Raw genomic sequence first — 22,595 nt, forward strand, 5'->3', positions numbered from 1 at the left:
GAACTAAAAAATGAGTCCGAATTTATTAAAAAAAAGACTATTTACTACACTTTAGCTTAAAATAAAGAGATTTTGGGGCATTTTTAATACACTGGCTCTGCTTGTTGTGTCATCAATAATCCAAAGCGCTTCTTTATTGTAATCCTTTCTCTACTGTACTTGTCTTCAGGTGAAAAACGCGCTGAAATAAACGTGTTTTTATATTGCTAAAATTATAATAAAGAAGACGGGAAATACCTGGATGAGCGGAAATGGTTGGTTTTCCCGCAGGGTCATTTTTCTGGAATAAAAACCAATCAAGACTAGAAAGCCGCGTTCCACACTTACATTTAAAGTATACACTCGTTTGCCCTGGTCGTCTAAATAATACATTAAATACATTTTGGTAAAATTTTGTAAACAAAACTGTCACACGTGCCGAAGTCAATTGACAATTGACAGATTGGTGCCAACCGCAGCGCCAACCTCACAAAACTAATTCCACTAGATCGACAAAATTACTCAAATTTCTCGTATTTTTGCGTTTAATTCACTGAAATGGAATCAGAAGTCTGATTTGGTAGTAAAAATCCACATCGCCTTAGTTTTGGAAAGGTTTTTGTTCAAATTTTAATGTTTGCGGAGAATAGTCAAAACAGCCTCTGAATTCCTGCTACGATCCACAAATTACATAAAAGTGCCTTCGAAATCCTTAATTTGTTTTTATTTTATTAATATTTATTGGATTTGTAGTTGTTTCCTTGAATTTACAAAATTATTATCGTTTAAGACTGTTTAAAACTCCCAAGTCGCGCAAGTGGCGCCATCTACATCCTTTTTCTGCGCGTCGCTTCCTTCTTTCGTCGTCTACATCACAATTTTAACACTTTTTTACCCTTTTTTGTGGTGTTTTACCAGTTTTTTACACCTCTTATCACAGTAAGTACAAATATCCACAGTTTTTATCAGTTATCAGCCTCCAAACCAATAAAATCGGCAAAAATCAAAGACAAAGTTGCGCATAGCAACGAGGCAACTCCCTTTGATCCGTGCGACATATTTTATATACAGCGTGTTCACTAATTAAACAACGGGCGCTTATTATTGCTGATTTTTGTTTAGATGTCTTCAGACCCTGGCTCGTCCGACTCCTGGGACAACGACTCTTCCCAGTTTTCAGTCCCGGGCTGCACAATGTGCGTCCGAAGAGAAAAATCCAAGTCGTACTGCGCCACATGCAAACATTACTTATGCTCGGTCTGTGACGGCGCCCACAAAATGATGATTTGCTTCAGTTCCCACCGCATCTTCCACTTAGACAACATCGACAACGTTGAATCCCTAGGAAGACTTCTTCATAACGCAGAAACTGCTGATTCCTCGCCCGTTGAAGCTCTTGCAGCGACGATTAGACGGACCATATCTTGGCAGTTTTGGACAGGAACCAAATATATCGAGAATTTGTTAAAAATATCGTACGAATTGAAGAGGTCTCTTGAGATAACTTCAAGGTATCGCTCAGAAACGATCAGTTATGTTAACGACGTTCACAAACGGTACCAGCAGTTGATGAGGACGCAAAGAGATGAGATTGTGAAGATGTTAGATGGGGAGTTTGAGGTTTTGCAGGACGCTCTGGTTAATGAACACGCAGGTCAGAATGTGAAGATCAGCGAAACTTTGTTGAAACTGGCGGATTTGAAGGGGATCAGAGACGAAGAGAATGCCAGTGGGGAGGATCTCTCCAAGCTTTTTAACACGCCATGGCCTGTTGTTGGTGAGGGTGTTCAATGGAGCTCTTTGGATGGTCGCGACACTGACACCACCTCTGTTCTTAATCTCAATGTTGAGGAACCAGCTGAAGAAACGGCGAAACCTCGCTGTACTAATAGTGAGTTTCCAACTAACTTAATTAAGAATCCTCGAAGGACGATTTAGAGATTTTTTCATTTTGCTAACTCATGGTTCCTTCTTGTAGATGTTTTTCCTTACGACTCCCTTAACATACCCTTAGTTGCCTCCGAACCTAGCAACTCGAAGTGTTACGTTAACCCAGACCTTTCTCTATCAACCACTGATCCTGATAGCCCCCCTAACACAAACATTGTAAAAACCATGCAAATTTACAAAACGTTCGGGCAAAAAGGAAACGGTTCGGGTCAGTTTAATTCCCCGCACGGACTTTGTTTAGGCTTAGACGAAGACATTGTTGTTGCTGACAGCAGCAACCATCGAATTCAGGTAAAACCGCGAGCACGGATATTGCGTTCTGGCCGAGACAATCAAAGTAGAAGCAATACCTGTTGGCGTGGTTATAACGGTCTTTCACTTCTTTTTCCCTTTTAGATTTTCGACAAAACGGGAGCTTTTAAATTACAGTTTGGGGAGACGGGGAGGCATGATGGGTACTTGTGGCACCCGCGCAAAGTGGCTTTCATGCCCATTCAGCGACAGTATGTGGTTTGTGACCGCGGGTACGAACGCTCTCGAATGCAAATTTTCACGGAAAATGGGAAATTCGTCAAGAAGATTTTCATACAATACATAGATATAGTCGCTGGGATTGCCGTCACAGCCAAGGAGGATATTGTCGTCGTCGACAGTGTCACCCCCACTGTTTTTATAATCGGACGAAATGATTTTTTGAGATCTATTGACTGCACCAATTTTATGGAAGAGCCGTCGGATATAACCGTTGCTGGTACGTATTTATCATGGAGGATTTAGACCCTGAGGTTCTTTTTTAGGTAAAGAACTTTACATCTGTGATTTCAAAGCCCATAACATTGTGGTTATCGACGAAGAAGGGAACCTTTTGCGGAAGATTGGGGATAAGCGCACTACTGTCTTCCCCAATGGTATCGATTTGTCCATGTCTGGGTACATTTTAACTGGGGATTCCCACGGGAACTTCTTCCATGTTGTCGTTTATAAGCCGGACGGGACTTTTGTGGCAGAATTCCGCTGCCCATATTTAAAGGTAACAAATAATACAGGGTGATATTGAAATAGAGGCGGAAAAAAATCAGTAGTAAACTCTCTTGTAGGTTTCACGTTGTTGTGGCTTGAAAGTCACGACCGAGGGTCGAATTATCACAGTTGATAAAAATTACCATCACGTCATTATGCTAGACGCTTTGTTCATGAAAGATGAATAGTTTTATCTATTCCGTATTTAACATGCTTATATCGACACTATTCTTTATTAAAAGTATAATTATTTAGTATCTTTAGATGTAGGTTCAAAAGTCTATTAATGTTTCAGTTTTAATTATTCTATTCGTGTTCTTGTGTTGTATTGTTCGAGTTTTATTAAAAAGTTTGCTCCGTTTAATTTTATTGTCCCATTACGCGTTACGCCACTGGTTTTCGAACGTCATCAAACGTCAAAGTCCTCAATTTGAACTTGCAGCCTCAAATTGATGAAACTGTATCATAACGAATCAATAAATTTAAATCGCATCACTACGCAATCAGACTTTGTTTGTATAATTCCTAATCTCAAGGCCTTTGATAACCTAACCTCAATCCCCATAAATACTGTGATACTAGGATTATTAGATAAACTAGAGGTGAGTTCACTATCAAATTATGAGCCGCTCGAAATTGGTCCAATTTATCAACTGTAAAATCCTGCGGGACCACAAAATAATTAAGGAGGACTTGTGGGTGCGCGATGGTAAGATAATTGACCCAGAAAAAGTCTTCTACGATGAGAAAATCCTGTCATCGGCGAAGATTGATTGTAAAGGACACATTATCGCTCCTGGATTCATAGAGCTACAAATTAATGGTGAGAGCCGGTTTTTATCAACTCTTTTTCACTGTTTTTTTAGGCGGGTTTGGACACGACTTTTCCTACAATATCGACAAATTGGAAGAAGGTTTAGATCTTGTGTCTAAAAACCTCCTCAGTCATGGGGTCACTGCTTATTGCCCCACCATCGTGACGTCGCCGATAGAATTCTACCATAAAATCGTAGGGAAGATTAAAAAGAGACCCGGGGGGAAACACGGGGCTACTATTTTAGGAGTTCACGTAGAGGGGCCGTTTATTAATGTGGAGAAGAAGGGGGCTCACCCTCCCGGTTGTATCAAACCGCTTGAAAATGTACGAAAGTTTGTCCCCAGTAACTCTAAATTGATGATTTTTTTAGGGGATTGAAACAGTGACGGAGACTTATGGGGGCTTGGACAACATCGCCATAATAACTTTAGCGCCGGAACTGGACAATGCTGGTGATGTCATAAGAAAACTGTCGTCTTCCGGGATTGTTGTCTCAGTTGGTACGAAAATCAATGAAATTGTTGTGTTGTGATAATGACTTTATATAGGCCATTCCATGGCTGACCTGGCCGCTGGCGAGGAGGCGGTGAAGAACGGTGCGACGCTCATAACGCACTTATTCAACGCAATGCTACCAGTAATTAACACCCAATTAAATTAAATTCGCCTTTTTATTGTTTTGTTTTTAGTTCCATCATCGCGATCCCGGCTTGGTGGGTCTTTTAACTTCCAATAAAATCCCTAAAGATAAGACTGTTTATTTTGGAATAATTGCAGATGGTGTGCATACCCACCCTGCAGCTCTTCGTATTGCATACAGAGTCCATCCAAAAGGTTTAGTTCTTGTAACAGACGCAATCGCCGCTCTAGGTCTGGATGCAGGAACCTACAATCTCGGACAATTCCAGATTGAAGTTCGAGACGGTAGAGCGTACATTGCCAACACTCAGACTCTTTGCGGAAGTATAGCGTCAATGATTGAGTGTGTTAAATGTTTCAAATGTGCCACAGGTACCAATTTAAAAAAAAACATGTTTGAAAAGATCTAACTCGCGATTTTTAGAGTGCTCCACGGAGTATGCTTTAGAAGCAGCGAGTCTACATCCGGCCAAGGCTCTGGGAATTGAAGGGGTGAAAGGGACTCTTAATTTTGGGGCGGACGCCGACTTTGTTGTTCTGACTGAAGATCTTGGACTGGAGTCCACGTGGATTGCTGGAGAATGTGTTTATTCCAAATGTTAAAAAGATTGGATTCATAAGTGCCTACGGAAATCAAATGCTAATTTTAGGGATATTTTGTTTTTTTGACATCTTCCATAATTCCCCTAAAAAAAATCGGTCGAAATCTCCCTTAATTTTAAACTATTGCTGCTTATTTAACGCAGAATTTTGCGTAAAAGCTGAAATTTTACGAATTTTTAACAATAACTTTGTTAGAAGCGTTTAAAATTTCTTCTAATTTAGAGGTTAGCTATTTACTCTTGAACAATATAACTTATGACCATTTAAATAGTAAACAAAACATCTAAAATCACTTTTGTTCTAAGCAGGAAAGGGCTTAAACATAAAGTAGAAGTAAGTTTCAGACGAACGCCGATAGATGTCGCACCCGTCCCAATTTCCCCAATACGGTTGAGAAGCGTTTTTTATCGGTTATTAGCACAGCAAACTTGAATTTTTTGTGCTCATTTTACGCAGAATTTCACGCAGAATCCAAAACTGAGCGACATATTCACGTGCGTCAATAAATAAGCGAATTAGAAGCGTTTAAAGTTGTGAAGTGAATTTTTAGTTCCAGCTCGATACCTCCGAAACTAAGACAGATCGAAAGATGCGATCTTCGCCGAGAAAGAAGAAGAAAATAGAAATAATAACAACAATAACACAAGGACTGACAGGATTCTCCTGCAGCAATAAAACACTGTTTACGTCCTCTTCAGAATAACGACGCAAATTAGCCATTTATCTTCTTAAACTTGGTTTTACGAGTTTCAATTACCATTTTAGTGACACTGCTTAAATAAAATGTTTGTCGAAAGAAGGGGATAAAGAAAAACTGTATAAATGTTTTAATCGTAAAGAAAACAAACGTTGAAACAATAACTGACACCCACCGGCACCGCAGTGAAAACGCAGAACTGTGAACATAAAGCTTACTTTCCCGCGGCGTTTTTGTGTGTCGCTTCAGAGGTGAAAAAACAGTTTTGTTTGCGTCGAACCGATGACACTGTATTTTAAATAATTAATAATCGATAAATAGCCGGTTCGTCTCTATTATTTGTTTTTTTGCTACTTTTAATGCCGTGTAATTACTTTCTGTTTGAACTTTGCCCTCGGTTTTTCATAGCGCTGCAATGCAAATGTTCTTGTTTTATGCCGAAAGGATGAATAGCCCGAGTCCAGGATAATGTAAAATAAAAAATAAAGCAGAGATTGAATGAAACTCGGCTAAGCAATTACACCGCGGTAACGTCATTTCATAACGGGTTATTCTGTTATTTTCAAATTTAATAAAAGCGTCGACGCCAAAGTTTTTCAATTCAACAATAATATCCGCGACCATCAACACAATTTCGTTTATATCTTTTCCGTCCATTGCTATCCCAAGATGTAGCCAATATTATTACAATGGCAGATCAAAAAAAGAGGCGACAAAGAGAGGAGCAGTAACTCGATTGTACTTCTCATTTGAAATTCAAATTATTTCATTCGATATGTTTCCTTTTGTGTAATGCTCATCTCAAATCGGATTATTTTTCCACGAAAAACTTGTGTTATTACAATTATTGCCTTTCATTTTTGCCATGCTGCTATTTAATGGGATTTGGAAGGGGGCGATATTAATGTCTTTTTCTTCCTTCTCGCTGATAATTGAACATTCCAGAAATAGAACAAACAAGTATTAATACTACGAAATCGCATTTGTTTAAGAGAACATTATTATGCGCCTTGAAACACGAACTTTTTAAATTAAATTTTACTGAAGCTGCTGCGAGTTTCTAGCCCCAGTATTGCACTTTTCATAAATAATGCAATTATATTTCGATGATTGAACATGGTGAAACAGCATGAGTTTCATCAAATATTCATTTCAACTGCGCTTTTGTTTCCAGAGACTTATTGTACAACTGAAATTAAATACAGTGTATTTTTAAATAATTCAACTAACTCCAGTCTTGCGAAAATCTGACTTAGTCGTACATTCAGTAGCAAAAGAAATGAGCTCATGAGTCGATCGATATCTCGTTTATTTTTGGAGCAAATATGTGTTATTAGGGCTCATTTTATCCAGAATTTTACGCAGAATCCAAAAACTGAGTTATGAGCGATCAAAGTTTCGGATATTGGATTTTGAGTTTTCAAAATTTTCAGAGCTCAATACCTCCGAAACTACGAAAGATTTTGAGAAACTGTTTTTACCATCGTTTTTCTCGGGTCATTTTGCTTTAGAATACGCTTTAGAAAAGTGAAAAGTTCGATGGTCGATTTTCAGTAAAAATTTCAATTTTTCCTTTTTTGATGACCACTCGTTAACTATTTGCCCGATAAATCTGAGATTTGGCGAGTTGATAGATCTCGAGCTCCTTTTTCGATCGATATATAATTCAATAATAAATATATAAATAAATAAACAGCGTCTTAAAAATAACCCTAATATCCACCCTCTGAAAATGTAATTCGGTCGATATCTCGTTTATTTGTATACGAATTTGATTTATATGGGCTCATTTAACGCAGAATTTCGCGCTGAATCCAAAAATATCCTTATTTTTCTCGTACGTCATCAAATAACTGAGTTAGAGGCGTTTGGAATTTTGGGTTGTCGCCAGCGGGCTAAAATTTTGGAGGTTCGAAAACAATTTTGCTCGATAGCTCTGGAATTAAAGCGAATATAAAATAACCCTTTTTAAAACCGCTTTTCTCGCAATTTTTTACTTAAGAAATAGATGCAGTTTTTCCCGAAAATTTATGACTAAGTTAAATATCTCGGAAACTATTTGAGATATTGAGATGCGGTTTGCGCCATCGGCTCATTTTACGTTAGATAATGTTTTGAAAAGCCCAAAATTTTTCGTGAAAAAAAAAACGACTCAAACGATGAAAATTTTTCATTTTTTTAATTTTTGGCCATAACTCGTAAACTATTTGTCCGATAGATCTCAAGTTTGGCCAGAAGATAGATTTTGAGCTCCTCTTTCGACTGATGTATAATTCAAAGCTATTAAATGTCGTTTTCATTTTGAAAACATTGATTGAAAATCACCTTAAAATGATATTTTCAAAACAGTTTTTGGCCAATGCCTCGTTTATTTTTAAGCCAACTCAACAAATTTGGGTCTCATTTTACGCAGAATGTCATGCTGAATCCAAAAACATAAGAATTCTTGAATTTCAACTCTCTCAACTTTTTCTGTAATTGGAGAGATTACAAACTCTTACTACCTTTTAAAAATTCAAAACTAATTTAATTACTAAATTAACTTTCTCTACAGCTTTCAACAATAATAAGCGACGGTTTGTTTATGTTGCAAATGTTACAAATTTTAGAATTTCCATCGTGTGATTCGTTCTTGTTGCAATGTTGCACAATGGTGGTGGTGTTGTGTGAATCGGGTTTAGCAGGACAAAAGACGATCGTGTAAGTTCTGTCAATTAATAAGTGTCAAATTCTGGAAAGTTTTGTCATCTTAAACCTTCCAAAGTTAATTAATCAAGATTCCAACTTTAAATAAAAAATTACTGTCAAAGTGGACACTTGCTACTCAAATCAACCGGAAACTGGAGCTCATTGCGTAAATTTTTGGAAATGTTTGGGTGTAAATCAGGCTTTCATTTTAGGGAGAAAATCAGGGGAAAATTACTAATGGCGATTTTTGAAGTTAACTTTGTCAAAGTTATGTGTAATAATTAGGAATTAATTAAATTAAAAATTAGTTCTAAAAGAGATTTAAATAAATGCATGACTTAAAACTATGCCAAACTTCTAATTTCGCTAATTTTTTGGAGTAAACTTGAGTTATTATACATCAGTGTACGCAGAATTTTGCGCAGATTCCAAATCTGCGATTTAAATTCAGATGCGACAACAGATAACTGAGTTATGCCCGATCAAAGTTTCGGAAAGTTGAATTTCATTTTTCCTAATTTTTTCTAATTTTTAAAGTTAAATATCTCGGAAACTATTAGAGATATTGAGATGCGGTTTGTTCCATTGTTTTTCTCGACTCATTTTACGTTAGAAAATGTGTTCAAAAGTCCAAAATTCAATAGTCGATTTTTTGCGAAAAAAAAATCCGACTCAAACGATGAAAATTTTTTATTTTGCCATAACTCGTAAAGTATTTGTCCGATCGATTTCAATTTTGGTCAGTAGATAGATCTTGAGCTTCTCTTTCGACTGACGTAAACACAAAGGTATTAAACGTCGTTGTTACATTGAAAACAGTGATAAAAATCACCCCAAAACTACCTCTTCAAAACAGTTTTTGGCTAATGCCTCGTTTATCGATTAAGCAAACTCAACAAAATTTTACTCAGAATGTCACGCTGAATCCAAAGCCGCAAGAATTTTTAATTTTCGTCAACAAATAGTTGAGTTATGGCCGTTTGAATTTTTGGGGTGTCGCCAGAAGGCCAAATTTTTGAAGGTTCTGAACATTTCGTGCTTGATATCTCGGAAACTATTAAAGATATTCAGATGCGGTTTGTGCCATCGTTTTTCTCGCGATTTTTTACATAAGAAACCGTGTTTTGATTTTCCAAAAGTCGAAAGTTGCAATTTTTCGCGAAAATTCCTGACTAAAACTATGGCAAAGTTCTGAGGTCGATATCTCTCTTATTTTTAGAGCAAATTTGCATTATTATAGCTCAGTTTATGCAGAACTTCACGCAGATTCGAAATCCACGTACTCTAAAATTTGTTTTATGTGTTGAGTTATGACGTGTTGAGAGTTTACCTCGTTAGCTCTTTTTTTTTAAGCCGACTGTACTGTACAAGCTGCTCAAGTTTCAAACTAAAGATAAGAGGTTTGTTTATTAAACTGTCCAATATTATGTTTAACTTTCTCCAAGCAAAACAATTTACGGTTAGTTCAGCTCTAGTTCTTAACTCTTGCGTTTAGTTGGGATAAAGCAACATATCAGAGAAGTTTACACAGATTAGTCGTACTCGTTTTTCCGCTCAAGTTGAAAAGCAACGGAAGAAATATTGATTTTTGATACACACTCGTTTGATGTTTAAACTCGCTCATGAAGCGTCGCACGTACAATATTTGGTACAAACCAGATTTCAGTTGTGAATTCTGAAAGAGGCGACGTGTCGTACTCGCAAGAAAGTTTGCTAAGGTGCTACAAGTTTTTATCCACCCGGCGCATCCGCCAAAATTTCGTTCAGTTTCGCCGTTGCGAGAACAAAGCCGTGTTCGTCCTCCCCGGAACTGTTCCGACTTTAAGTGGCAGTAAAACGCAGTTAACAGGCCGCCAGTATAAGAATAGTTTGTTGCAAAAACCAAAAAAGGGTTCATTGCGCTTGTGCGATTTTGCAGTTTGTGCGATAATAACCGGAGTCGCGTCTGAGTTTCAGTGCTTACCCGGATTTTACGACGAATGCGTGTTCCGGTGTTTGGGGTTGTGCCGCGTAAAGTTGTGTGTTGAGAGGTTAAGATGTGTCGATGCGGATGCCCTTTAAACGTACGTAATTTTTCAGATAATTTATTCTTTTGTACGGAAAGCAGCGATGCGTGAAAGTCGGATTGAGGTCGCGAAAATCGTTCCATCAACTTGAATGTCTTCAATATTCACCGACCGGATTATTCCGGAAATAATCCATTTATTCTTCCTTTCAGACATGTGTACGGTTTTTATCGCGGCAGATTTATAATTTTTTCGCGTTATTCTTCCGCTCCGGGAAATTTCACGTTCTAATTTGGGCGATTCGGAAAAAAACTAATCCAATTCCGGAGCAGTAGTTCCGGAGTTCCGGAATTGCGTCGCGAGATAATTTTTCCTCCACCTGTCAGACTCTTGCGCTCAAAATAAATAAAATCCCAAGTATAAACGTATAATGAAAAGAAAACAAATTAAACGAAGCGAATTAGGAACTTGTTTACAGTACCAAATATGTTTGTTTTTGTGGGATAAACAATTTTTTTTCTTGTGATCTGCTCTGATTCTGGGGCGACGTTTTCAATTAAATCCTCCATGTTTGTTAATTGGACGTGGAAAAAATTGGAACACAATCTTGTGTGGCCTCATATACAAGAAATAACGAGGCCGTCCGAAGGCCTAAAGTAATTGGAAGAAAAATTAAAGAGAGGTTGCGAAGACCGCACTTAAGGTCGGACGAAATTCCTTTGTAAACGCACGTTAATAAATTGTTAATTTATATACTCTATTTATTTTCCCTGAAAACAGATTCCGGGGGTATGCAAAGTTGCCGGAATTTTTTTATCAAACTCAAGCTCTTAATGAAGTCTTGTGTAATTAATAAAAATTCGGATTATGTTTCCTTTTTCGTTAGTAACCTGAATCCAAGCAAAAATTAAATTACAAATTACCGCCACGAAACTTCCTCAACCACTTAGTGTTATAGTTTCAACAGAGCTATTAAAATTACTATTAAACTCAAATCTTTGAGTTTTATCTCCGCGAAGTTCGAGATTAAATACTCGAAAGTCTGAGAAAGCTTCGGTTAAAAATAATTAATTGTAATTTGAAACATAATTTCTTCGTTTCGTTTTTTGCCGAGGCTTTCAACTTTTTCTGTAATTGGAGAGATTACAAACTCTTACTACCTTTTAAAAACTCAAAACTTATTTAATTACGAAATTAACTTTCTCTGCAGCTTTTGACAATAATAAGCTACGGTTTGTACAAGTTGCAAATGTCACAAACTTTAGAATTTCCATCGCGTGATTCGTTCTTGCTGCAATGTTGCACAATGGTGGTGGTGTTGTGTGAATCGAGTTTTGGGGGTCAAAAGACGATCGTGTTCTGTCAATTTATCAAGTGTCAAATTCTGGGGGATTTTGTCATCTTAAACCATAAAAAGTTAATTGATAGTAAAATAATAACTGTCAAAGTGGACACTTGCGAGCTAAGCCAACTAGAAAGTGGAGCTCATTGTGATCCTGCGCAAATTTTCGGAAATTTTTGGGTGTAAATCAGGCTTTATTTTAGGGGAAAAATTAGGAGAACTTGGCAGTAACGATTTTTGAGGTTAATCCGACAACAAATAACTGAGTTATGACCGATCAAAGTTTCGGAAAGTTGATTCTCATTTTTCCTAATTTGTTAAATATCTCGAAAACTATTAGAGATATTGAGATGCGGTTTGCGCCATTGTTTTTCTCGGTTCATTTTACGTTAGAAAATGTGCGCAAAAGCCGAAAATTCAATGGTCAATTTTTCGCGAAAAAAATCCGACTCAAACGATGAAAATTTTTCAATTTTTTGAATTTTGGTCATAACTCGTAAACTATTTGTCCGATAGATCTCAAATTTGGCCAGTAGATAGATTTTGAGCTCCTCTTTCGATTGATGTAAACACAAAGGTATTAAACATCGTTTTCACATTAAAAACAGTGATTGAAAATGACCTCCTCAAAACAGTTTTTAGCTGATGCCTCGGTTTTTTAGTAAGCAAACTCAACAAATTTGAGCTCATTTTACGCAGAATATCACGCTAATTCCAAAGCCGCAAGAATTTTTAATGTTCGTCAACAAATAACTGATTTATGGCCGTTTGAATTTTTGGGTTGTCGCCAGAGGGCCAAATTTTTGAAGGTTCGAAACAATTCGTGCTCAATATCTCGAAAACTATTACAGATATTGAAATGCGGTTTGCACCACCGTTTTTATCGCAATTTTTTACATAAGAAACAGTTTTTTCATTTTCCAAAAATCGAAAGTTGCATTTTTTCGCGAAAATTCATTACTAAAACTATAGCAAAACTATTTAATCTAATAAAAAGCTGTTTTTCCTGAAAAGAATGATTGTAGGCGCCAAATTTAAAAGGAGCCTCTGTGATTGGGCATTCATTGTCACCAAATTGCGAACGCACGGTACTTTTCGGTTGACGTTTGATTGTGGCGCCATCTATTAATTAAAACTGACATGTATCCCGCTGTCTAAAATTGCTCCTTTGTAAGTCGTTCTCCGGCGGAAAAACGCGTTATTTAATTTAAAATATATTCATTACGCAGTGTTGGCAGAACTGTTTCTGAGGCGCATAATGGAATCAAGAGTTTGTTGGGATTTTTGTTATGTAAAGCGGTTGATTTAAATTTGTAATTTTTTGCGCTAAACCAGCGTTTGTATTGTTTTCACGTGAAATTCGCAATGACGCCGTTAATTAGAGCGGTATTTACTTGTCCCAATAATCCTCATTCAAATTTCGTTTGGATAGGAAACGTGTTTCTTATCCTTTTTCTCGTTTTCCGAGCGTATTCTATACACATTGAACAGTCAACTTCAGAAAACATCCTCGTCTCAGTTCTTTTATGGACTGATTCCCTACTTCCCACTCAGAGCACGTACCTTTCCTATACAACCCTCTAATTCATTCTACTAACTTTTCCCTAATTTATATTAATACTGTTTATCTAAACACGTGTGTTTGAAAGAGATTGCAATGACAAAAATAATAAGAAGAGAAACGTGTGCCGCAACCACGAAAAACTTGGCTCGGGCATAAAAAATTTAACCAACGTATCCCACCACATAAATCACGGCAAATATGTCACGTTTTTCGACTTTACACTACAATTTGTCCAATGTTCCCAGAGTTGCTGTTTTATATTTTGATCCCGCCGGTTTTAGAAATTTATTAGGACACAGTTTCGCCTTTTTATTATAATAAAAGTGTCGATAATTAAAAATAAACGACCCCGCGTTGATATTTATCGTTGTTTTGATCAGTTTTCGCCGTCCCTGTGGCCCTATGAATAATTGCTTCTATCCAATATTCAACAGTAATATGACGTTTTACTTGTTAGATTTTAGCTAGTAAAGTGGACTATAATGGACTATAACTTGCTTGGATACCATAACCCTCGTTTCCCTTGGCATTATGGATATGGTGTCATTGTATAACCCACTGCTGCAAGTCGAAATAAAATTTAGTCAATAGTCTAAACTAAAATTCCTAATTCTGCCAATTTTCATTCTAGAGCAATGAAATTTTCGGAGGTTATTAGTTTTAAGATACTTATTAATTGAACTTGAGCAACTAACCAAAAGACACAAATTTTAGAAATGTTTATTTTGAAGTGGAACGAAAAATTTACGACATTTTCTTATAAAATTCGTAATTCTGCCAATTTTTGTTGTAAAGTAATGAAATTTGCGGATATAACTACTTTTAAACTGCTTCTTAGCTGCACCAAATTTTAAAATTATAGAGCAAAAAACACAAATTTTAGAAATTTTTCTTTTTAAGTAGAGCTAAAAAATCTCGAACACTTTCCTATAAAATTCTTAATTCTGTCAATTTTTGTTCTAGAGCAATGAAATTTACTAAGGTTACTAGTTTTCCACTATTTATCATATGTTTTAAATTTCAAAATTATAGAGCAAAAGTTACAAATGTTAGAAATTTTTATTTTTAAGTGGAGCAAACAATTTCCAATACTTTTCAATAAAATTCCAAATTCTGCCAATTTTCGATCTAAAGCAATGAAATTACCGGAAGCCATTAGTTTTATGTTACTTATTAATTAGCACACATTGCAAAATTAGTGAGCAAAAGATACAGATTTTAGAAATTTTTATTTTCAAGTGTAACCAAAAATTTCCAATATTTTTCTATAAAATTCTTAATTTTGCCAATTTTTGTTCTAGAGCAATGAAATTTACTAAAGTTACTAGTTTTTCACTATTTATCTTATATTTAAAATTTCAAAATTATAGAGCAAAAGACACAAATGTTAGAATTTTTTTTTTTAAGTGGAGCACACAATTTCCAAAATTTTTCAATAAAACTCCTAATTTCGCCAATTTTCGATCTAAAGCAATGAAATTACCGGAGGGCATTAGTTTTATGTTACTTATTAATTAGTACAAATTGCAAAATTAATGAGCAAAAGATACAGATTTTAGAAATGTTTATTTTGAAGTGGAACCAAAAATTTTCAACGTTTTCTTATAAAATTCGTATTTCTGCTAATTTTTGTTGTAAAGTAATGAAATTTGCGAAGATAACTACTTTAAAACTGCTTATTAGCTGCACCAAATTTCAAAATTATAGAGCAAAGGACACAAATTTTAGAAATTTTTATTTTTAAGTAGAGCTAAAAATCTCGAACATTTTCCTGTAAAATTCTTAATTCTGCCAATTTTTGTTCTAGAGCAATGAAATTTACTAAGGTTACTAGTTTTTCACTATTTATTGTATGTTTTAAATTTCAAAATTAAAGAGCAAAAGACACAAATGTTAGAAATTTTTATTTTTAAGTGGAGCAAACAATTTCCAATACTTTTCAATAAAATTCCTAATTCTGCCAATTTTCGATCTAAAGCAATGAAATTACCGGAAGGCATTAGTTTTATGTTACTTATTAATTAGCACACATTGCAAAATTAGTGAGCAAAAGATACAGATTTTAAAAATTTTTATTTTCAAGTGTAACCAAAAATTTCCAATATTTTTCTATAAAATTTCTAATTCCGCCAATTTTTGTTGTAAAGTAATGAAATTTACGAAGGTCACTACTTTTAAACTGCTTATTAGTTGCACCAAATTTCAAAATTATAGAGCAAAAAACACAAATTTTAGAAATTTTTTTTTTAAGTAGAGCTAAAAATCTCAAACATTTTCCTATAAAATTCTTAATTGTGCCAATTTTTGTTCTAGAGCAATGAAATTTACTAAGGTTACTAGTTTTCCACTATTTATCATATGTTTTTAATTTCAAAATTATAGAGCAAAAGACACAAATGTTAGAAATTTTTATTTTTAAGTGGAACCAAACATTTCCGACATTTTCTTATAAAATTCGTAATTCTGCCAATTTTTGTTGTAAAGTAATAAAAATTTGCGGAGATAATTACTTTTAAATTGCATATCAACTGCACCAAATTTCAAAATTATAGAGCTAAAAACACAAATTTTAGAAATTTTTATTTTTAAGTCGAGCTAAGAATCTCAAACATTTTCCTATAAAATTCTTAATTGTGCCAATTTTTGTTCTAGAGCAATGAAATTTACTAAGGTTACTGATTTTCCACTATTTATCATATGTTTTAAATTTCAAAATTATAGAGCAAAAGACACAAATGTTAGAAATTTTTATTTTTAAGTGGAGCAAACAATTTCCAATACTTTTCAATAAAATTCCAAATTCTGCCAATTTTCGATCTAAAGCAATGAAATTACCGGAAGCCATTAGTTTTATGTTACTTATTAATTAGCACACATTGCAAAATTAGTGAGCAAAAGATACAGATTTTCGAAATTTTTATTTTGAAGTGGAACCAAAAATTTCCGACATTTTCTTATAAAATTCGTAATTCTGCCAATTTTTGTTGTAAAGTAATAAAAATTTGCGGAGATAATTACTTTTAAATTGCATATCAACTGCACCAAATTTCAAAATTATAGAGCTAAAAACAAATTTTAGAAATTTTTATTTTTAAGTCGAGCTAAGAATCTCAAACATTTTCCTATAAAATTCTTAATTGTGCCAATTTTTGTTCTAGAGCAATGAAATTTACTAAGGTTACTAGTTTTCCACTATTTATCATATGTTTTAAATTTCAAAATTATAGAGCAAAAGTTACAAATGTTAGAAATTTTTATTTTTAAGTGGAGCAAACAATTTCCAATACTTTTCAATAAAATTCCAAATTCTGCCAATTTTCGATCTAAAGCAATGAAATTACCGGAAGCCATTAGTTTTATGTTACTTATTAATTAGCACACATTGCAAAATTAGTGAGCAAAAGATACAGATTTTCGAAATTTTTATTTTGAAGTGGAACCAAAAATTTCCGACATTTTCTTATAAAATTCGTAATTCTGCCAATTTTTGTTGTAAAGTAATAAAAATTTGCGGAGATAATTACTTTTAAATTGCATATCAACTGCACCAAATTTCAAAATTATAGAGCTAAAAACACAAATTTTAGAAATTTTTATTTTTAAGTCGAGCTAAGAATCTCAAACATTTTCCTATAAAATTCTTAATTGTGCCAATTTTTGTTCTAGAGCAATGAAATTTACTAAGGTTACTGATTTTCCACTATTTATCATATGTTTTAAATTTCAAAATTATACAGCAAAAGACACAAATGTTAGAAATTTTTATTTTTAAGTGGAGCAAACAATTTCCAATACTTTTCAATAAAATTCCTAATTCTGCCAATTTTCGATCTAAAGCAATGAAATTACCGGAAGGCATTAGTTTTATGTTACTCTTATTAATTAGCACACATTGCAAAATTAGTGAGCAAAAGATACAGATTTTAGAAATTTTGATTTTAAAGTGGAACCAAAAATTTCCGACATTTTCTTATAAAATTCGTTATTCTGCCAATTTTTGTTGTAAAGTAATGAAATTTGCGGATATAACTACTTTTAAACTGCTTCTTAGTTGCACCAAATTTTAAATTTATAGAGCTAAAAACACAAATTTTAGAAATTTTTCTTTTTAAGCAGAGCTAAAAATCTCGAACATTTTCCTATAAAATTCTTAATTCTGCCAATTTTTGTTCTAGAGCAATGAAATGTACTAAGGTTACTGATTTTGCACTATTTATCATATGTTTTAAATTTCAAAATTATAGAGCAAAGGATACAAATGTTAGAAATTTTTATTTTTAAGTGGAGCAAACAACTTCCAACACTTTTTAATAAAATTCGTAATTCTGCCAATTTTTGTTGTAAAGTAATAAAAATTTGCGGAGATAATTACTTTTAAATTGCATATCAACTGCACCAAATTTCAAAATTATAGAGCTAAAAACACAAATTTTAGAAATTTTTATTTTTAAGTCGAGCTAAGAATCTCAAACATTTTCCTATAAAATTCTTAATTGTGCCAATTTTTGTTCTAGAGCAATGAAATTTACTAAGGTTACTGATTTTCCACTATTTATCATATGTTTTAAATTTCAAAATTATACACCAAAGACACAAATGTTAGAAATTTTTATTTTTAAGTGGAGCAAACAATTTCCAATACTTTTCAATAAAATTCCAAATTCTGCCAATTTTCGATCTAAAGCAATGAAATTACCGGAAGCCATTAGTTTTATGTTACTTATTAATTAGCACACATTGCAAAATTAGTGAACAAAAGATACAGATTTTAGAAATTTTTATTTTCAAGTGTAACCAAAAATTTCCAATATTTTTCTATAAAATTCTTAATTTTGCCAATTTTTGTTCTAGAGCAATGAAATTTACTAAAGTTACTAGTTTTTCACTATTTATCATATATTTAAAATTTCAAAATTATAGAGCAAAAGACACAAATGTTAGAATTTTTTTTTTAAGTGGAGCACACAATTTCCAAAATTTTTCAATAAAACTCCTGATTTCGCCAATTTTCGATCTAAAGCAATGAAATTACCGGAGGGCATTAGCTTTATGTTACTTATTAATTAGTACAAATTACAAAATTAATGAGCAAAAGATACAGATTTTAGAAATTTTTATTTTGAAGTGGAACCAAAAATTTCCGACATTTTCTTATAAAATTCGTAATTCTGCCAATTTTTGTTGTAAAGTCATGAAATTTGCGGATATAACTACTTTTAAACTGCTTCTTAGCTGTACCAAATTTTAAATTTATAGAGCTAAAAACACAAATTTTAGAAATTTTTCTTTTTAAGTAGGGCTAAAAATCTCGAACATTTTCCTATAAAATTCTTAATTCTGCCAATTTTTGTTCTAGAGCAATGAAATTTACTAAGGTTACTAGTTTTCCACTATTTATCATGTTTTAAATTTCAAAATTATAGAGCCAAAGACACAAATTTTAGAATTTTTTTTTGTAAACAAGCGCAACCAGAGCAACGATGCTCACAGAGACATTATTTTGAAATTTTGTGTCAGGTAGAAACTTCGGAATATTGGATAAAACGTTGTATGGCATACGTGGGTTATTAGCGACTACCCATTCGATTTCTAAAATAACCCACTCATACCATAAATAACGATTAAGTGTGGTCTGACCTGTAGGTGTAGCGGAGTAATAAATGATTAAGAAGTGCCCATTTTCACTCTTATACTAATACATTTTATGACTTAGTAAAGCTGCTAACACGTAATAACAGTAAAAGCTTTAATTAACCAAGTGGAAAAGCTCCACATTGAATTCCTCGGTCGAAATAGTTATTTCCAAGTTCACATGGAAAATTACGTAATGGATAGCGTGATATCTACAATAATAAAAAAATATTCGCGTGTTGTTTACCTTTCGTGCGAGCTTTCGTAATGAAAGCTTAGCAACTGGTATGCAATACGAAAGACGTTAAGTGGGTTCCAAAATGAAACTGTAATTGAACTGGTTTTTCTTTGGTTGCTCCTTTAATGATTTTTGCCATGCAGATTTTACGACGCAATAAAACTCACGTTTTTTGTGATAAATACCAATGCGTGCCACATCGGAATAATAAAAATGTGGCTGCATATGGCATATTTTGTAATATGCATCGCAACGGAATGTGTCACGTATTTCAAAACCTTGTATTACTATTTATCCACCGTAATGTTGACTTGTATGTTTTACTGGTGCTGCTGCATGTTTCGGGGATTTATTACCGGCATTATCCTGCAGAAAACGAACGAAAGAATGCCACTATTACCAAAATTCACGGCAAAAATTTGATTAGCATCTCGAATTAATTTGCAGGAACGTTTCTTTCGATCAAATTTACAGCCGATTTTCATTTCGACAGAATCTGCTTTGATATCATAAAGGAATTTTCAGTTTTATTGTGTGCATATAAAATTTTTCCGCAATAAAGAAAACGACCCTGACGGTTATTTGACGAGATCAATGCGAGTGAAATAACACAACAAATGTTTGTTTAAACTAATTTCATTTTTGATTGCTACAAACATTGAAGTTTTGATTTGAATAATAAATGAAAATCAAAAACTAGTTAACTACTTGAATAATTAAAATTCGATGGATTTTGTCACTTTTGTGGACTCTCTTGACCTGGCGATCTATTATAATATTCAATTCTGACTGATTGAGTGTGGTCGAATTGATATGGATTGTCCCACTAAGCTGACTTATACTGTAATTTCAAACGGATCAGCCTAAATTTAGAACCAATCTTCTCTTTGATAATATCGTTAGAAAAATACGGATAAGTCGCCTTTAATTTGAATCTGGAACAAGGCACGGAAATGGTGGATGCGCCGGTTTAACTAATTTTTTGATAAAATTCGCAATTCTGGCAATTTTTGTTCTAGAGAAATGAAATTTGCGGAGGTTACTAGTGGTGAACTACTTATTAACTGTACTAAATTTCAAAAATATGGAGTCAAAGACATAAATTTTAGAAATTTTACTTTCAAGTAGAGCCAAAAATCTCCAACATTTTCCTATAAAATTTCTAATTCCGCCAATTTTTGTTCAAAAGCAATGAAATTTAGGAAAGTTATTAGTTTTAAACTACTCATTAACTCTACTAAATTGCAAAATTATAGATCAAAAGACACAGATATTAGAAATTTTTATTTTTGAAACGAGCCAAAAATCTCCAATATTTTTCAATAAAATTCCTAGTTCTGCTAATTTTTGTTCTAAAACAATGAAAATTGTGAAAGTTACTACTTGTAAGCTACTTATTTACTATACCAAAATTCAAAATTATAGAGCCAAAGATATAAATTGTAGAATTTTTTTATTTTCAAGTGGAGCTAAAAATCTCCAACAGTATTCAATAAAATTCCTAATTCTGCTAATTTTTACTTCAAACCAATGAAATTTGCGGAGGTTACTACTTTTGAACTACTTATTAACTGTACCAAATTGCAAAATTATAAAACAAAATACATACATTTCAGAAATTTTATTTTCCAGTGGAGTTAAAAATTTCTTACACTTTTCAATAAAATTCCTAATTTTGCCAATTTTTCTTCTAGAAAAATGAATTTTTTGGATGTTTCTAGTTTTAAACTGCTTATTAATTGTTTTAAATTATAGAGCAAAAGACAAAAATTTAAAAAAAAATTATTTTCAAGTGGAGCGAAAAATGTTCAACACATTTCTATAATAATCCTAATTTTGCTAATTTTTATTCTAAAGCAATGAAAATTGCAAAGGTTACTACTTTTAAACTACTTATTAACTGTACCGAATTTCAAAATTATTAAGCAAAGGACATACATTTTTATTTTCGAGATGTGCCAAAAATCTCCAACATTTTCCAATAAAATTCCTAATTCTGTCATTTTTTGTTCAAAAGCAGTGAAATTCGCTGAGGTTACTAGTTTTGAACTACTTAATTATTGTTCCAAATGACAAAATTATAGAGCCAAAAACACAGATTTTAGAAATTTTTATTTTCGAGATGAGCCAAAAATCCAACATTTTCTAAAAAAAAATGAAAATTCTGTCAATTTTTGTTTAAAAGCAATGAATTTCGGAAAGGTTACTAGTTTTGAACTACTTATTCACTGTACCAAATTTGAAAAATATAGCGCCAAAGACATAAATTTTTAGAAATTTTTACTTTCAAGTGGAGCTAAAAATCGCCAACATTTTCCAATAAAATTTCTAATTCTGCCAATTTTAGTCTTACAGCAATGAAATTCGCGGAGGTTTCTACTCTTAAACTACTTATTTACTACACCAAATTGCAAAATTATAGAGCAAAAATCACAAATTTTAGAAATTTTTTTTACAAAAAGAACCAAAAATTAGCAATATTTTTTGAGAAAAAATTCTAATTCGGTCAATTTTTGTCTTATTATTGTCTTAAATTACAAAAATATTATTATTGTCTTAAATTACAAAAATATAGAACAAAAGACACAAATTTTAGAAATTTTCATTTTAAAGATTTTTTTAACTTTTTCCAATAAAATTTCTAGGTTTGTTAATTTTTGTTCTAGAGCATTGAAATTTACTACTTTTGAACTATTGCAAAATTATAGAGCAATTTTGACATTTAACGCTTATATTAGTGACAAAGTCTACCAACATACATTTGATAACAAAACTATTTTTTTTAATAAAAACACAATAGCTCTAAAAAATCTCACAGCAAAACCTCGTTTCTCTTTTAATAATATTGAAGTAAAATTATCGAACGCGACGCCGGCGCATCCGCCACTTTTAGAAGTATCGAATAATTATGAATTTATAACGAATTTTACCATAAAGCAGCGCGGTGACAGCTCCATTATATGCAGAATTTTGTTTTATTCGAGATCACATGTCAATATCAGTGTTATCTTGTCGCGATCGATGTTTCATCAAAAGCTTTTATAATTTTAATAACCCACTTGAAAGTTTCGTGTCATTTCCAAGCAACATCAATCAACTTTTTACCAACACTATAAAAACAGAACGTTTAAAAAAGAAGAAATTTGCGTAAAAACTTGTACTTTCCAATAGGTGAAGTTTCGCTGTAAAAGCTGCAGTTGTGCAGGTTGAAGCAATCAAAATTTGAGCATGCAGTAGATTAAAACTTTGAAACCCCTCTCAAAAATTGTTTATGGATTAATCAAGTTGAACAGAAGAAGGCAGGTTGCTTTAACGTATTTTCTTTATAATAAATGATAATCCCTGAAACTTTCCCAATTTATGCATGACACCCGGCGATTTTTTTGCCTCGTTCTAAAACTCCACACATTTCATAATAGTT

The 22,595-nt window shown here is 33.2% G+C and overlaps 4 protein-coding genes across 4 annotated transcripts in view; 3 read left to right on the forward strand and 1 right to left on the reverse strand.

Annotated features, from left to right (window-relative positions):
* Window positions 1–4: 4 nt before the first annotated feature.
* On the reverse strand, window positions 5–454 carry LOC148166618 (H/ACA ribonucleoprotein complex subunit 3-like). Its single transcript, XM_088048803.1, has 3 exons — window positions 328–454; window positions 238–280; window positions 5–181 (listed from the first exon to the last, which is right to left on the reverse strand). Exons 1-3 carry the CDS (start codon window positions 379–381, stop codon window positions 84–86), a joined length of 195 nt encoding a protein of 64 aa, XP_087904929.1. The 5' UTR covers window positions 382–454; the 3' UTR covers window positions 5–83.
* Window positions 455–810: 356 nt separating this feature from the next.
* On the forward strand, window positions 811–3,405 carry LOC148166619 (uncharacterized). Its single transcript, XM_088049014.1, has 6 exons — window positions 811–918; window positions 1,102–1,870; window positions 1,958–2,220; window positions 2,326–2,680; window positions 2,727–2,959; window positions 3,027–3,405. The coding sequence occupies exons 2-6, from the start codon at window positions 1,102–1,104 to the stop codon at window positions 3,135–3,137; spliced, it is 1,731 nt and encodes a 576-aa protein (XP_087905140.1). The 5' UTR covers window positions 811–918; the 3' UTR covers window positions 3,138–3,405.
* Window positions 3,406–3,478: 73 nt separating this feature from the next.
* Window positions 3,479–5,058, forward strand: LOC148166620 (N-acetylglucosamine-6-phosphate deacetylase-like). The gene is made up of 6 exons (XM_088049013.1): window positions 3,479–3,772; window positions 3,816–4,090; window positions 4,137–4,266; window positions 4,315–4,403; window positions 4,456–4,777; window positions 4,830–5,058. Exons 1-6 carry the CDS (start codon window positions 3,571–3,573, stop codon window positions 5,006–5,008), a joined length of 1,197 nt encoding a protein of 398 aa, XP_087905139.1. The 5' UTR covers window positions 3,479–3,570; the 3' UTR covers window positions 5,009–5,058.
* A 5,295-nt stretch (window positions 5,059–10,353) lies between these two features.
* LOC148166621 (uncharacterized) overlaps window positions 10,354–22,595 on the forward strand; it is an 86,235-nt gene continuing 73,993 nt past the window's right edge. The window contains exon 1 of the mRNA XM_088048925.1: window positions 10,354–10,456. The gene's annotated coding sequence lies outside the window, so the exon portion shown is untranslated. The remainder of the gene's footprint in view (window positions 10,457–22,595) is intronic.

This window comes from Gnatocerus cornutus, unplaced genomic scaffold (assembly GCF_029298725.1).
Source record: "Gnatocerus cornutus isolate USDA-ARS CGAHR unplaced genomic scaffold, icGnaCorn1.1 ctg00000023.1, whole genome shotgun sequence".
NCBI classification, from domain to species: domain Eukaryota; kingdom Metazoa; phylum Arthropoda; class Insecta; order Coleoptera; family Tenebrionidae; genus Gnatocerus; species Gnatocerus cornutus.

What these genes read in the sequence shown, in the direction of transcription:
- LOC148166618 (XM_088048803.1), bottom strand. Translation starts at nt 381, where the DNA reads ATGTATTTAATGTATTATTTAGACGACCAGGGCAAACGAGTGTATACT. An exon ending in AACGAGTGTATACTTTAAAT is followed by an intron (nt 281 to 327) that starts GTAAGTGTGGAA and finishes TTTTTATTCCAG; the next exon opens with AAAAATGACCCTGCGGGAAA. An exon ending in AACCATTTCCGCTCATCCAG is followed by an intron (nt 182 to 237) that starts GTATTTCCCGTC and finishes CGTTTATTTCAG; the next exon opens with CGCGTTTTTCACCTGAAGAC.
- LOC148166619 (XM_088049014.1), top strand. Translation starts at nt 1,102, where the DNA reads ATGTCTTCAGACCCTGGCTCGTCCGACTCCTGGGACAACGACTCTTCC. An exon ending in GTCGGATATAACCGTTGCTG is followed by an intron (nt 2,681 to 2,726) that starts GTACGTATTTAT and finishes GTTCTTTTTTAG; the next exon opens with GTAAAGAACTTTACATCTGT. An exon ending in TCCGCTGCCCATATTTAAAG is followed by an intron (nt 2,960 to 3,026) that starts GTAACAAATAAT and finishes ACTCTCTTGTAG; the next exon opens with GTTTCACGTTGTTGTGGCTT.
- LOC148166620 (XM_088049013.1), top strand. Translation starts at nt 3,571, where the DNA reads ATGAGCCGCTCGAAATTGGTCCAATTTATCAACTGTAAAATCCTGCGG. An exon ending in CATAGAGCTACAAATTAATG is followed by an intron (nt 3,773 to 3,815) that starts GTGAGAGCCGGT and finishes CTGTTTTTTTAG; the next exon opens with GCGGGTTTGGACACGACTTT. An exon ending in GTATCAAACCGCTTGAAAAT is followed by an intron (nt 4,091 to 4,136) that starts GTACGAAAGTTT and finishes TGATTTTTTTAG; the next exon opens with GGGATTGAAACAGTGACGGA.